This window comes from Oncorhynchus clarkii, chromosome 12, assembly GCF_045791955.1.
Source record: "Oncorhynchus clarkii lewisi isolate Uvic-CL-2024 chromosome 12, UVic_Ocla_1.0, whole genome shotgun sequence".
In the NCBI taxonomy this organism is placed as follows: Eukaryota; Metazoa; Chordata; class Actinopteri; order Salmoniformes; family Salmonidae; genus Oncorhynchus; species Oncorhynchus clarkii.
The window spans coordinates 52,542,498-52,558,163 of record NC_092158.1 but is presented as its reverse complement, the minus strand read 5'-3'; the positions used below and the strand labels follow the sequence as shown (position 1 = coordinate 52,558,163).

Genomic DNA, 15,666 nt, shown 5'->3' with positions numbered 1-15,666 from the left:
TAACAGATTGGATGCTTCAAAAGGAGGGTACTGCTTGGAATCATTGTTCTTCCTCTGTCAACCATGGTTACCTGCACTGAAACATGTGCCGTCATCATTGCTTTGCACAAAAAGGGCTTCACAGTGAAGGATATTGCTGCCAGTAAGATTGCACCTAAATCAACCATTTATCATATCATCAAGAACATCAAGGAGAGCGGTTCAATTGTTTTGAAGACAGCTTCAAGGCACCCAAGAAAGTCCGGGAAGTGCCAGGACCGTCTCCTAAAGTTGATTCAGCTGCGGGCTCGGGGCACCACCAGTACAGAGCTTGCTCAGGAATGGCAGCAGGCAGGTGTGAGTGCATCTGCACGCACAGTGAGGAGAAGACTTTTGGAGGATGGCCTGGTGTCAAGAAGGGCAGCAAAGAAGCCACTTCTCTCAAGGAAAAACATCAGGGACAAACTGATATTCTGCAAAAGGTACAGGGATTGGACTGCTGAGGACTGGGGTAAAGTCATTTTCTCTGAAGAATCCCCTTTCCGATTGTTTGGGGCATCTGGAAAAAAGCTTGTCCGGAGAAGACAAGGTGAGTGCTACCATCGGTCCTGTGTCATGCCAACAGTTAAGCATCCTGAGACCGTTCATGTGTGGGGTTGCTTCTCAGCCAACTAAGTGGGCTTACTCACAATTTTGCCTAAGAACACAATTCATTTTCCAGCATGATGGTCTGGCTCGGGGAACAAAACATTGATGTTTTGGGTCCATGGCCAGGAAACTCCCCAGACCTTAATCCCATTGAGAAGTTGTGGTCAATTCTCAAGAGGCAGGTGGACAATCAAAACCCCACAAATTATGACAAACTCCAAGCATTGATTATGCAAGAATGGGCTGCCATCAGTCAGGATGTGGCCCAGAAGTTAGTTGACAACATGCCAGGGCGGATTGCAGAGGTCTTGAAAAAGAAGGGTCAACACTGCAAATATTGACTCTTTGCATCAACTTCATGTAATTGTCAATAAAAGCCTTTGATACTTTTGAAATGCTTGTAATTATACTTCAGTATTCCATAGTAACATCTGACAAAAATATCTAAAGACACTGAAGCAGCAAACTTTGTGGAAATTAATATTTGTGTCATTCTCAAAACTTTTTGCCACGACTGTAATCTCTACACAAGCCCAAATATGCCATGTGATCATTTGTTGTGAGAAAATTTTATCAGTCTCTATTAGTATTTGTCGTCACGTGTCTACACAAGCCCACTCAATATATCCTAGCTTACTCATTCTTCTTCATAGCTGTAACATACGTTATGTAGGCCTACTGTTACCATTCTAAATGCCACATGAGATCATGTGTTGTTTAAGTGATAATGCCCTCGAAGCTGTTGTTTGGAGGATATACTGTATTGGCATGGGTGTTGTTGTTGGAAAACAATGCCAACATCAAATGAAAATCAAATCAAATTGTATTGATTATATACACATTTAGCAGATGTTATTGATGGTGTAGCGAAATGCTTGTGTTTTAGCTCCAACAGTGCAGTAGTATCTAAAAAGTCACAACAATACACATGAATCTAAATTTAAAGAATGGAATTAAGAAATATATAAATATTAGGTTGAGCAATGTCGGAGTGCCATTGGCTAAAATACAGTAGAATAGAATACTGTATATACGTGAAATTAGTAAAGCAGTATGTAAACATTAAAGTGACCAGTGATTCCCTGTCTATGTATATAGGGCAGCAGCCTCTAAGGTGCAGGGTTAAGTAACCGGGTGGTGGCTAGTGATGGCTATTTAACAGTCTGATGGCCTTGAAATAACAAGCTGTTTTTCAGTCTCTCGGTCCCAGCTTCGATGCACCTGTACTGACCTCACCTTCTGGATGGTAGCAGGGTGAACAGGCCGTGACTCGGGTGGTTGATGTCCTTGATGATCTTTTTGGCCTTCTTGTGACATCGGGTCCTCTAGGTACCCTGGAAGGCAGGCAGTGTGGCTCGGGTGGTTGATATGTTGGACGGACCACACCACCCTCTGGAGAGCCCTGCAGTTGTGGGCGGTGCAGTTGCCATACCAGGCGGTGATACAGCCTGACAGGATGCTCTCAATTGTGCATCTGTAAAAGTTTGTGAGGGTCATATTTATATTGCTGTTGTGCCTTCTTCAGCACATTTTCTGTGTGGGTGGAACATTACAGATTGTCAGTGATGTGTATAATACTGTGGTCCCGTCAAAGTGGATAGCGGCGTGCTCCCTCTGCTGTTTCTTGAAGTCCACGATCAGCTTCTTCGTTTTGTTGACTTTGAGGGAGAGGCTATTTTCTTGGCACCACTCCGCCAGGGCCCTCACCTCCTCCCAGTAGGCTGTCTCATCATTGCTGGAAACCAGGCCTACCACTGTTGTGTCCTCTGAAAATGTGATGATTGAGTTGGAGGCGTGCATGGACACGCAGTCATGGGTGAGCAGGGAGTACACACACCCTTGTGGGGCACCTGTGTTGAGGATCAGCGAAGTTGAGGTGTTGTTTCCAACCTTCACCACCTGGGCCTGTCAGGAAGTCCAGGGTTCAGACCATGGGCCCCGAGCTTAATGATGAGCTTGGAGGGTGCTATGGTGTTGAATGCTGAGCTGTAGTCAATGAACATCATTCTTAGATAGGTATTCCTCTTGTCCAGATGGGATAGGGCAGTGTGCAGTGCGATGGCAATTGTATCGTCTGTGGATCTATTGAGGCAGTATGCAAATGTAAGTGGGTCTAGGATGTCAGGTAAGGTAGAGGTGATATGATCCTTAAAATAGTCTCTCAAAGCACTTCATGATGACAGAAGTCATTTAGTACCTTTGCTTTCTTGGGTACAGGAACAGTGGTGGACATATTTAAGCAAGTGGGGACAGCATACGGGGATAGGGAGAGATATGTCCGTAAAAACTCCAGCCAGCTGGTCTGCACATGCTCTGAGGACGCGGCTAGGGATGCCTTCTGGGCCGGCAGCCTTGTGAGTGTTAACATGCTTAAATTGTCTTACGTCGGCCACGGAGAACAAAAGCCCACTGTCCTTGGGAGTGGGCCGCGTCGGTGAACCTGTGTCATCCTCAAAGCGAGCGAAGAAGGTGTTTAGCTTGTCCGGGAGCAAGATGTCGGTGTCCCCAACGTGGCTGGTTTCCCCTTTGTAATCCGTGATTGTCTGTAGACCCTGCCACGTACTTCTTGTGTCTGAGCCGTTGAATTGCGATTCCACTTTGTCTCTGTACTGACGTTTAACCTATTTGATTGCATCATAATGTTTGTATTCGACTATATTCCCAGTCATCTTGCCATCGTTAAATCTGCTGGTTCACGCTTTCAGTTTTGTGCGAATGCTGTCATTTTTCCACGGTTTCTGGTTTGGGTAGGTTTTAATAGTCACAGTGGGAACAACATCCCCTATACATTTCCTGATGAACTCAGTCATCGTGTCCGTGTATACGTCAATGTTATTGTCAGAGGCTACCCGGAACATATCCCAGATCAAAACAATCTTGAGACATGGATTCCAATTGGTCAGACCAGCGTTGAATAGACCTGAGCACGGGTACTTCCTGTTTGAGTTGCTGCCTATCATTTTCTCGAGGAAATCTCAGTAGTCCCGTACCACATAGACATGTCCCAGAGATGCCTATAGACAGCTGTCGGTGGGGTTTCTCTGAACAGCCCTTACCCATCACAGCTGTTACCCTCTCAAACTTGTCAATGGCTTCTCCTGTCAGTGCTCACTATCTGTAGATCGACGGGTGGTGGTGGACTGAACCCCTAGATAACGTTATAGATCGAGAAACTCCGCTCACACAGAACTGTCTAGGGTATTCTTTCAGACACACACCTCTTTCACATCACACATAATCCCTATATAACATTATAAAGCTTAGGTTTTCACATCCACAACACTTCATGTGCATCTTCAATGATTCTCTGTCAGTACATCCTAAGCACCATATGTTTCTTCAATGGTTATTGCCGCTACTTCCTATACATATAAAACAGCACACCGTGCTCAATAACACCTTGTGCTATTACTAGTATTTTTTTATTTATTTTACGTTTATTTAACTAGGCAAGTCAGGACGACGCTGGGCCAATTGTGAGCCGCACCATGGGACTCTCAATCACGGCCAGTTGTGATACAGCCTGGAATCTAACCAGGGTCTGTAGTGATACCTCTAGAACTGTGATGTAGTGCCTTAGACCTCTACGCCACTCGGGAGTCCAGAGTAGTACTAGTAGTCCCAGACTATGATGGGCGGTGGAGGACAGAACCCCTAGCTAACGTTATATATCGAAACGTATTATCCAAACACACTCAGTAGTCCCAGACCACATATACAATTCCCAGAAATGCCTATAGACAGCTGTCGGTGGGGCTTCTCTGAACAGCCCTTACCCACCTCAGTAGTCCCAGACGACTTTAGCCTCCCAGAGACTATGGTACCTTTCTAGTAGTCCCAGACTACAGTGGTCCCAGACCAAATAGACGTAATTTCATTTTAATGTTTAGTTTAATTTATTTTGTAATAATTTTCATACAATTGAATTGACATACATAATCAGTTGCCGTGTCCCTCAATTGTTTGTGGATTATGTGTCTCCTCCTGGGCAGCTCGCAGTAAGGGTCTGGTCTGGGCGGGTCCTCGTCGTCTTTTGCTCAGTTGGGAATTTCCCTTATGCTACAGAAAATGGGCCACCGGTTTTCCTCCCAGACCCTCACTAGAAAGCTCCACAGGCACCAAACTGTTGTGGAAATGACCACCAGGGACACCTGGTTTTCACCTATTAAATGAAGCATTCTTTATTATCAGCATGCTGAAGAAGATTCCAACAAACCATAGTACACGTTGGTTGGGAGCTCTGCCGGGGCAGTCCCGTTAGTTCTCTTATATACTGTTTACACAGACAAGTTATAATTGCATGATTTACATTATTCATTATTCATCATTAATTCATCATTAACGTGTGGTTCCTGCATGTGAATGACCAATACCTCAAGAGGCTTCTTCTCTCCAAGCTGAGACCTTGAAACTGAGATACCTCTTTCGGTACTCAAAACAATGTTCTGGGCGTACTGCCAAATTGCTTATACTGATAGTGAGGATTCCTTACATGCACGATCAATCAGTCACTTGCGTGAAACAAGTCTAATTGGTTATTAGAAAAGCACAAACGTAACATTTTCCATCAAAAGTGAATATTGTAATCCGTAAAAACGGACTATTGCAGTTATGGAGTATTTATAATTGTTTATGTCTGCTTGTATAATTGCTACTGTGAATCCACACCATTCAAATACTGAATTATCATACAGTTTGAGTATGTACTATATATAACGTGAGACTATTGGTTGAGGAATAGGATAAGAGGGGAGGCTAGAGGGCTTTGTATCTTTGTAAGACATGTACATTAGATCCTAAAGACTGTTGTTCTTCTTCCTTCCAGGGAAGATCCTGTTCAGGAGAAGCCATATCAGGGATGTGGCCATGAAGCGCCTGAGGCCTATTAACGAGTACTGCAGGGTGAGTAGGCTCTGACTGAGACCACTGCTCAGCTGGTGTGGAAATTCAGGGGTATTACATCTTCCACATGACCCAAACTTGAACCCCTAAAACCTCCCATGGGGAAGAAGCCTGGAGAGGAACCTAAATCTCAGGTATTAGGACATTAGCACTGTGGTAGATAGAGCTTCAGACTAGAGCCAGGGGTTTGCATTCATGATCCTGCTGACCGGTTTACCTCACTGATAGCATGGCAGTCAGAGTTAGACTGTTTTGGATTTCATACACCCTAGTTTCTAGTTCCACTGACCTGTTATAGCCATTCTGTTTCTCTATACAAAGACCAATGCACTAGCAATGTTAAAAACATGCATATCTTATATGTTTATCATTACCCACTGGGAAATATACGATAACAAAATCAGTCATCCTCGAAAATATGATATTTTCTTCAGGAATTAGACATTGCGGAAATACCGAATAAAACAAGTGTAGACGTTAGCGTGAAATGCTTGCTTACAAGCCCTTAACCACTAGGCACACACTGGTTGAATCAGCATAGTTTCCACATCATATTAATGAAATTATGTTGAACCAACGTGGACTAGACGTTGAATTGATGTCTGTGCCCAGTGGGCCATGTTTACTTTTAAAGGGCTTTCCTATAAACCAGAACTGCCTTTTTATGTTGCCTGGGGAATTTTTGAAAGGTGGTTCCATCTCAGTCATGCTCTTAAAAAACAACATATTCCCTGGCATGTGGCCAGAGAACCTTTGTTTATGAAGCCAGGACACTTGTGAGAGAGATGGGGTACACATGGGAGGGGAGGCCTAGGGGTCAGGCTACCTCAGGGGGTCATTTTGGGTAACTAAGGTTCTAGAGTTGATGTGTTGTGGGTGTGTTTAGGTTTATGTGAATAGTTTTAGACTAAGTTTGCACCACTTCTATGGGATCACATAGAACTTCCTCAGTCTGGTCTGCAGTCACGTTTGTTGTTGTTCTGGGTTCCATAGAGGACTTTGATATACTGATTTAGTAGCATCCTCAATACAAATTAACACATTGAATACAAAGAAAATGTTTAATACAACTGCTCTCCTCTTTGTCAAGGAGGGCTTAACCTCTCTAGGTTATGTGGGATGCTAGCGTCCCACCTGGCCAACATCCAGTGAGATTGCAGAGCACCAAATTCAATTACAGAAATACTCATTATAAAAATTCAGAAAAGATACAACTATTTTACATAGGTTTAAAGATTAACTTCTTGTGAATCCAACCACAGTGTCAGATTTCAAAAATGCTTTACGGCGAAAGCATACCTTGTGATTATTTGAGAACATCACCCAGCAGACAAATCATTACAAACAGTAACCAGCCAAGAAGAAGAGTTACACAAGTCAAAAATAGAGATACAATTAATCACTCACCTTTGATGGTCTTCATATGGTTGCACTCAGAAGACATTCATTTATTCAATAAATGTTCCTTTTGTTCGATAAAGTCAATCTTTTTAACCAAAAACCTCTGCGCGTTTTCTTCAGTAATCCACAGGCTCAAACGCAGTCACAACAGGCAGACAAAAAATCCAAATTGTATCCGTAAAGTTCATAGAAACATGTCAAATGATGTTTATATTCAATCCTCAGGTTGTTTTTCGCCTAAATTATCGATAATATTTCAAACGGACAATAACGTCGTCAATATAAAAGGTTAACAAGAAAGGCACTCTCTCGGTCGAGCGCATGAAAAAGCTCTGTGACACTGCAGGGTCCACTCATTCAGACTGCTCTTACGCCCTCATTTTTCAGAATATAAGCCTGAAACAATTTCTAAAGACTGTTGACATCTAGTGGAAGGCATAGGAACTGCAATTTGAGTCCTAAGTCAATGGATACTGTAATGGAATTGAATAGAAAACTAAAACAACAACAAAAAATCCTACTTCCTGAATGGATCTTTCTCAGGTTTTCACCTGCCAAATCAGTTTGATTATACTCAGACACTATTTTAACAATTTCGGAAACTTTAGAGTGTTTTCTACCCAAATCTACCAATTATATGCATATCCTATCTTCTGGGCCTGAGTAGAAGGCAGTTTAATTTGGGCATGCTTTTCATCCAAAATTCCAAATGCTGCCCCCTACCCTAGAGAAGTTAACAAAGTCGTCTGGATACAGCATTGAATAATTCAATGTTTAGATCTACGGCCACCTATGATCGATAGTCTCTTTGTTGACTGTGTTGGTGGATTGCCTTTATAGACCCAATACTGCTGTTTTTATCACAATATCAAAACATTTTTGGGTAACAATTAATTACCTTACAGTTCTTATTTCCATAAAAAAAATGGTCAAAAATAAACAAAAATAGCTTCTTAGCAAAGAGCATTTTCTTAAGCAAAAATGTAGCTAGGACTGTCTGAGAGTGGTATGAGTAACATGCTGACCACACCTCTCATGTCACATGCGCAAGCGTTGCAAAATACATTTACACATACATACATGTTATTCAATCTTTACACCCACACTGCTCACACGTGCCAACAAGTGTCTGCGCTGCCAAGCGCTAAAATAGAAGTCAGTTCTATTTGTGACTCTAAACGCGGTGCAAGTCCTGCCTCTCCCATCTCTTCATTGGTTTATAGAAGCAGATACCCACGTGCCATCTCCTCATTGTTTATACCCACATGGGTGATTGAAAGATGAACAGAGTTCGATCGGTTGTTGTGGTAACACTATAAAAGTAACACTATAAATATGCCAATTGCCGTATAAAGTCCAAAGAAGAAAAAGCCTGGAAGGAGGAGAGATGACTAGAAACGAATCGGTTGACCGTTTTATGTGTGGATTAATTGTCGGTGTAGAGGACCATTTCAACATTTATATCCTAGGACAAATTGGCTTGCAACCGCAAGCTAGCTAAATAGGACAAATAAGCTAGCAACTGCAAACTAGCTAGCTAAATTGCCATAAATAATTAATGCTTTTGGACCTGTCCCCAAATTAATATAATTGGTTCAGAGTTTTTTTTAAATATTTCAACCTGCGTGTCATGATCGCGTTTTGGTGTGGGGGGACAAAATCTATTTGCGCACGATGGTGCACGCACACGTCCGGTCTGGAAACTAGCTGTTATTAGCAGCGATGTTTGAAACTGACTTTGTTATCGTTTTATTAACTTACAGTAAATTAATAAATAGTATTCATTCTTTATATCTGTGTCCATATTGTCCATGAATTTATAGTAGATAGACCATATGGTTCAAGAGAAAATAGCCTAATGCATATGTTTAAAGCATCTAATCAGCAATGACATTATTTTCGTTATTTTGAACTCTGCACCTCTTTCAACTATTGACTTTTTTCAGAACTGACACCAGTTTAAGGTCAAAACATTGAAAACAAATCCATATTGACATATATATATATATATATATATATATATATATATATATATATATATATATATATATATATATATATATATATATATATTGACATATGACAAATAAATGTGTGTAAAAAATGTCATGCTGAAACTTTCATGTTAAACAAGAATGGTATTCACTATGTTGATGTATGTTGTCATTCTAATTATTCATTTTAAAATCATCAAGTACCCAAATGAGCCACTAGATATTTTGTAATAGATTACATAAAATAACAACATTCTGGTAGTTTACTGGTAAAGTTTGAAAGTTTCCAGTACCCCGTCTTTGCAACCATACCACTGGGTGAGTGTCTTTAATGGGGGAGGGGGGTCAGATCAAAGGTCTGTGGTTCTGTCCAGTCTGGCTGGCTAGTTTGGAGAGAGGGGGGTTGGGGGGTGGCACCCCTCTGTCTTGACCAGGGTCAAGACAGAGGGCTGAACGAGTGAAAAATGCAAGGTGTTTACTTTATATACTGAACAAAATGTAAAGTGTTGGGTCCATGTTTCATGAGCTGAAATAAAAGATGCCAGAAATTTTCCAAATCGCAAGAACCTTCTTTCTCTCAAATGTTGTGCACAAATTTGTTTACGTCCCTGTTAGTGAGCATTTATTCTTATCCAGGATAATCCACCCACCTGACAGGTGTGGCATATCAAGAAGCTGATTAAACAACATGATCATTACACAGGTGCACCCTGTGCTGGGGACAATAAAAGGTCATCTAAAATGTGCAATTTTGTCACAGAACACAATGCCATAGATGTCTCGCGTTTTGAGGGCGTGTGCAATTGGCATGCTGACTGCATAAATGTCCACCAGAGCTGTTTATTTCTCTACCATAAGCCGCCTCCAATGTCGTTTTAGAGAATTTGGCAGTACATCCAACCGACCTCACAACTGCAGACCATGTGTAACCACGCTATCCCAGGACCTCCACATCTGGCTTCATCACCTGTGGGATCTTCTGAGACCAGCTACCCAGACAGCTGTTGAAACTGTGCGTTTCCACAACAGAGGAATTTTTGCACAAACTGTCAGAAACCTTCTCATGGAAGCTCACCTGCATGCTCAGCGTCCTCACCAGGGTCTTGACCTGACAGCAGTTCTGCGTTGTAACCGACTTCAGTGTGCAAAAGCTCACCTTCGATGGCCACTAGCACGCTGAAGTGTGCTCTTCAGATTAATTCTGGGTTCAAATGTACCGGGCAGATTTCAGAAAGCGTGTATGGCATCGTGTAGGTGAGTTGTTTGCTGATGTCCACATTGTGAACAATGTGCCCCATGGTGGCGGTGGAGTTATGGTATAGGAAGGCATAAGCTACGGACAACGAACGCAATTGCATTTTATCAATGGCAATTTGAATTAATAGAGATGCTGTGACGAGATCCTGAGGCTCATTGTGGTGCCATTTATCCTCCCCCATCATCTCATGTTTCAGCATAATAATGCACTGCCCCATGTCACGAGGATCTGTAGACAATTCCTGGAAGCTGAAACTGTCCAAGTTCTTCCATGGCCTGCATACTCACCAGACATATCACCCATTGAGCATGTTTGGGATGCTCTGGATCTTCATGTATGAACGCATGTTCCAGTTTCCGCCAATATTCAGCAACTTCACACAGAATTGAAGAGTGGGACAACATTCCAGACGTCACAATCAACAGCCTGATCAGCTCTATGTGAAGGAGATGTGTCATGAGGCAAACGCTGATCCAGACCCCTACCTTTTTTTTAAAGGTATCTGTGACCAACAGATGCACATCTGTATTCCCAGTCATGTGAAATCCATAGATTAGGGCCTAATGAATTTCTTTCAATGTACTGATTTCTTTATTGACTACAACTCAGCAAAATATTTGAAATTGTTGCATGATGCATTTATGTTTTTGTTCAGTGTAGTTGCTTTCATGTTTGGCTCAGAGGATCACCATTTCGACCTTTCTGTCAAAATGCTGAGTGAGTCCTAAACCTGAACTTGACTCGCATGGAATGACCTTTGCTGGAGTTTCTGCTGTTGGAGAGGAGACGTTGATTCTTGGAGGATATAGGTTTTCACTCCAGTTTTGCCCTTTTACCATTGAGAAACAATCTTCAGAATTGCCATTGTTTGGAAAGGGTGGGCTATAGAATGCTGGTGTATGCTGTTTAAGAAAGGGAAAAGGGGATACCGAGTCAGTTGTACAACTGAATGCTTTCAATTGAAACGTGTCTTCCGCATTTAACCCAACCCCTCTGAATCAGAGAGGCTGCCTTAAATCGACATCCACGTCTCGGCGCCTGGGGAACAGAGGGTTAACTGCCTTGCTAACGGGCAGAACGACAGATTTTTATCTGGTCAGCTCAGGGATTTGATCCAGCAACCTTTCAGTTACTGGCCAAACGCTCTAAACACTAGGCTATCTGCAACTCCTATAATCTACTTGTATATACATGTAATATATGTGTGTTCTCTCCCCACCTTCACTGTTTTCTGTTTGACTTGCACACATGCACTCAACGCCACACACACACACACAATTAGGTTAATGCTGACGGCTGTAAAGAGCACCAATAAAGTCAATTTGCTGTAATGTGCCTTCCGGCTCCCAGTCTCTGGGGAGAATACTAATGACCTACCAGGTCACAGGCAGAGTGAAGGGGTGAGAAATACAGGGGGAGTATGTTCTTCCTAACCCCATACACAGTGTACCAGATTCAGTCAGAAGGACCAGGGGATGAAGGGGCTCCTCTGGAGGTCAACACTTAAAACATTTATCATCTGTCTCTTAGCTGACTCCAGAGAATCATTTTGATTTTTCTCCCATTAAAAAAGGCATTTTAATCTTTGTAATTGACCACTGGACAGTCACACACGTACGTATGCACGCGCACACACACACACCCTCTTGCCCTGACGCTAATGGAGAATAGGGTTTCAGCTAAGCCTATGGCAATCCTCCCATACTTTTAGCATGGGCAGTCTGTTGGCATGGCTTCCCATACGGTGAGTCAAAAAGGGCTAGGTGCCACACTGGACAAGGGCACCTTGAACTCTGGCTGGCCAGTATTTTATGATACGGGCCAGCCATATCATAATTCAGGCTGTCGGGGAGCGAGAGAGAGCTGCCCCTCTCTGGGTGGACAGTACTGAGGCACTTAGCCTTATTAAATGCAGAAGTACGCTGGGCCTGAGGCTGAGATGGATAGCTTTGAGAAATGCCTCATGGCAGCGAGGAGTGTGCTGCATGCTTGCCTCTGCACACAGTGATAATAAGGGCTGTTTTGTTGGAGAAACCCACCAGCTGGTTCTAGGCATTGGATCAGTTGGATCACTGAGGTGCTGAGGCCTTTGAGGCTGAGAAAGGGAGAGAGATATCTCAGGCCAGTTAGCCTTTCATCTCCTGAGGAATGGCCCTGTCAGCCTGCATGTCTCCCCCACCACTAGATTATCCACAGAGCTGTGGTCAGAGCCACAGCCCTGCGGGCCCCCACAGGGAGAAAGGATCAATGATGTTAGATTAGAAACAGGAAATAGAATAGAGTGGACTTGGCTCCATTTAGGTACAGTAGATGCTTTTTCTATGTTGGTGTGGTTGGGTAGTAATGGCTGCTGTATGTTGTTTTGCCTACGCAAGAGGACGTGGTATTTGAATGTAGCATCTGTACTATAGCTGTCATTCACTTTGCTGTATCACTATTTGTCATGTAGTAGTTCCCCTGGGAAACAGGCTACATATTTCCTAGTGAACACCACTACTCCCAATACCACTGCCACTGGCATAAATACAATAGCAGCATTTGAGTTTATTTCCAAAATGCTATATCCACAAATATTTCATGTGTTCTTTCATCAGAAATGATTGCTTATGGGTAAGTTCATGTGTGTGTAAAATATTACTGTGCTCAGATGTTTAAAACATGTAAATGAAAATGTATTTTATTTTGCACAACTCTATATCCATTGTTTAGCTGGAATGGAATGTTCGTATCCTGTATATTTCACTGTGATATGTGGTTGTGTCACCTGGCTATCTTAAGATGAATGCACTTATGTATTTCTCTCTTGTGGTGAATACTCAGGGAGAAAAAGTTGTAGGTTCACACGCAGAGCACAGCAGATGTTTCGTAAGCCTTCGCAGAAGGCAGGAATCGTGGTCACAGGCAGACAATGGTCAAAAACAAACAATACCGCACAGCCATACAAACAGAAAGAACTGAACTAAATAGGGAAGCTGATGAGACCAGGTGAGAAAAACGAACAGGTGAAATCAATGAAGAAAAATGAAAGACAGGGCTACATTCCAGAACACAAAGAAAAATAACAAGGTTGGCTAAGAAAAGGAAAGCAGAACCTTACAGCCTTGGATAAGAGCATCTGGCAAATGTCAAATGTAAATTCTTTAAATACAGATATCATATTACTACTATATTGACTTATAATATATACAGTTGAAGTCGGAGGTTTACATACACTTAGGTTGGAGTCATAAAACTAGTTTTCAACCACTCCACACATTTCTTGTTAACAAACTATAGTATTGGCAAGTCGGTTAGGACATCCACTTTCTGCATGACACAAGTACTTTTTCCAACAATTGTTTAGACAGATTATTTCACTTACAACTCACTGTATCACAATTCCAGTGGGTCAGAAGTGTACAAACACTAAATTGACTGTGCCTTTAAACAGCCTGGAAAATTCCAGAAAATGATGTCATGACTTTAGAAGCTTCTGACAGGCTAATTGACATAATTTGCATCAATTGGAGGTGTACCTGTGGCTGTATTTCAAGGCCTACCTTCAAAATCAGTACATCTGCGGAAAAGCAAAGGAAATCAGCCAAGAACTCAGAAAAAAATGGTAGACCTCCACAAGTCTGGTTCATCCTTGGGAGACATTTCTAAACACCTGAAGGTACCACGTTCATCTGTACAAAAAATAACACACATGTATAAACACCATGGGACCACGCAGCCATCATACCGCTCAGGAAGGAGACGCGTTCTGTCTCCTAGAGATGAACGTACTTTGGTGCAAAAAGTGCAAATGAATCCCAGAACAGCAAAGGACCTTGTGAAGATGCTGGAGGAAATGGGTACAAAAGTATCTATATCCACAGTAAAACGAGACCTATGTCGACATAACCTGAAAGGCTGCTCAGCAAGGAAGAAGCCACTGCTCCAAAACCGCCATAAAAAAGCCAGACTATGGTTTGCAACTGCACATGGGGACAAAGATCGTACTTTTTGGAAAATGTCCTCTGGTCTGATGAAACAAATAGAACTGTTTGGCCATAATGACCATCGTTATGTTTGGAAGAAAAGGGGAGGCTTGTAAGCCAAAGAACACCATCCCAAACGTGAAGCACGGGGGTGGCAGCATCATATTATGGGGGTACTTTGCTGCAGAAGGGACTGGTGCTCTTCACAAAATAGATGGCATCACGGTTGGGATGGTGGTATTTGGCTTGCAGGCCTCCCTCTTTCCTCCAAACATAACAATGGTCAAACCTAGCAGTACTACTTATTTCTGTGAGAGTGAGGTGGATATGTAGCATTTAGCAAAAAAACATGAAATTGAACCAAGTGATAGATTTAAACAAATACATGTATGTCATTGAACAACCCCATGCCATGATTAGATAGTGAAAAAAATGTACAATTTCTCAATTTCTTTAATCAATAAAAGCAACTTTACCAACAATTCGGAAAATGGATATACTGCATAGCTTTTTGGAATGAAACTCTTCATTTGGTTCTGATTAACATTCAAACCTTCGTGTGTTTCTGTGTTTATGCGCAGGCTCTGATTCAGCTGCCCGTGTACGTATCCCAGTGTGAGGAGGTTCGTGTATTCTTCGAGACCCGTCCTGAAGACCTCAACCCACCTAAAGAGTAAGCTACACATCGCACCATTCGTCACCTTCTTGTCAAAGGAACACACTGTCACACAGTCTGACAAGCAGCACAAATACATATAAGTTATACAGTAGGCACATTCAAACATTCAACATGTGTACTGGGCCAACAACAAACACTACAAATAAAGAAAAAGAAGCACAATGCTTTGTGCAGGCTTTGTTTCATGAAGTAGCAGAAAGGACCTCCTCCTGACCACCATTTCATTTCATGTTGAAACAAGCCAATCCATCAGTAATAGGTTATAATAGAGTGTAATGACCATGATGTCATGCTCCCTCTGGTATTGCTGTGTTGGAGAGGGGAGCGGTTGGTTTGCCCTGAGTGAGAGCTACATAACATGTAGCCTAGCGGAGCAGTGTATGAGAGAACTGCTGAGGCGGCATGAACTCTTGTAAATCTCACTCAACACATTAGTGTCATAGTCAGCCTGACAGTTACAACGTGCCAACACAAGTCATAAAGTCACCACGCCATTTACCCCCCATCACGTATGTGTTGTTGAGCTACCGGACGCCTGGAGGGCAGGAGGGGTTACTAGTGGTTACAGGTGACTGCTTTTGACTGCACTGGGCCTTTAATCTATTGCTTGCTCAGTGATGGCTGGTGAAATGTATCAAACCTGCTGCTTTTCAGATGATATTTTTCTTCCTTCACCATTTGACAAGTCCCACATTTTTCTTACTGGTTTTTCTGCTATAGCAAACAGCTTCCTATCTATGTGTACTTTGACATGCTCAGCTACAGTCTTCTCGCCACCTAACTAGGTCTATGTGTTCTATTTATTTATGTAGAGAGGCGTTCGACTCACACATCCCAAAACTA

At 42.4% G+C, this 15,666-nt stretch overlaps 1 protein-coding gene across 2 annotated transcripts in view; it reads left to right on the top strand.

Annotated features, from left to right (window-relative positions):
• Positions 1-15,666, top strand: part of LOC139420799 (SH3 and PX domain-containing protein 2B-like) — an 84,708-nt gene that overhangs the window by 42,650 nt on the left and 26,392 nt on the right. For both annotated transcript variants that reach the window (XM_071171080.1, XM_071171079.1), the window contains exons 4-5: positions 5,453-5,529; positions 14,726-14,817. In XM_071171080.1, the coding sequence (XP_071027181.1) occupies positions 5,453-5,529; positions 14,726-14,817 (169 nt within the window). The remainder of the gene's footprint in view (positions 1-5,452; positions 5,530-14,725; positions 14,818-15,666) is intronic.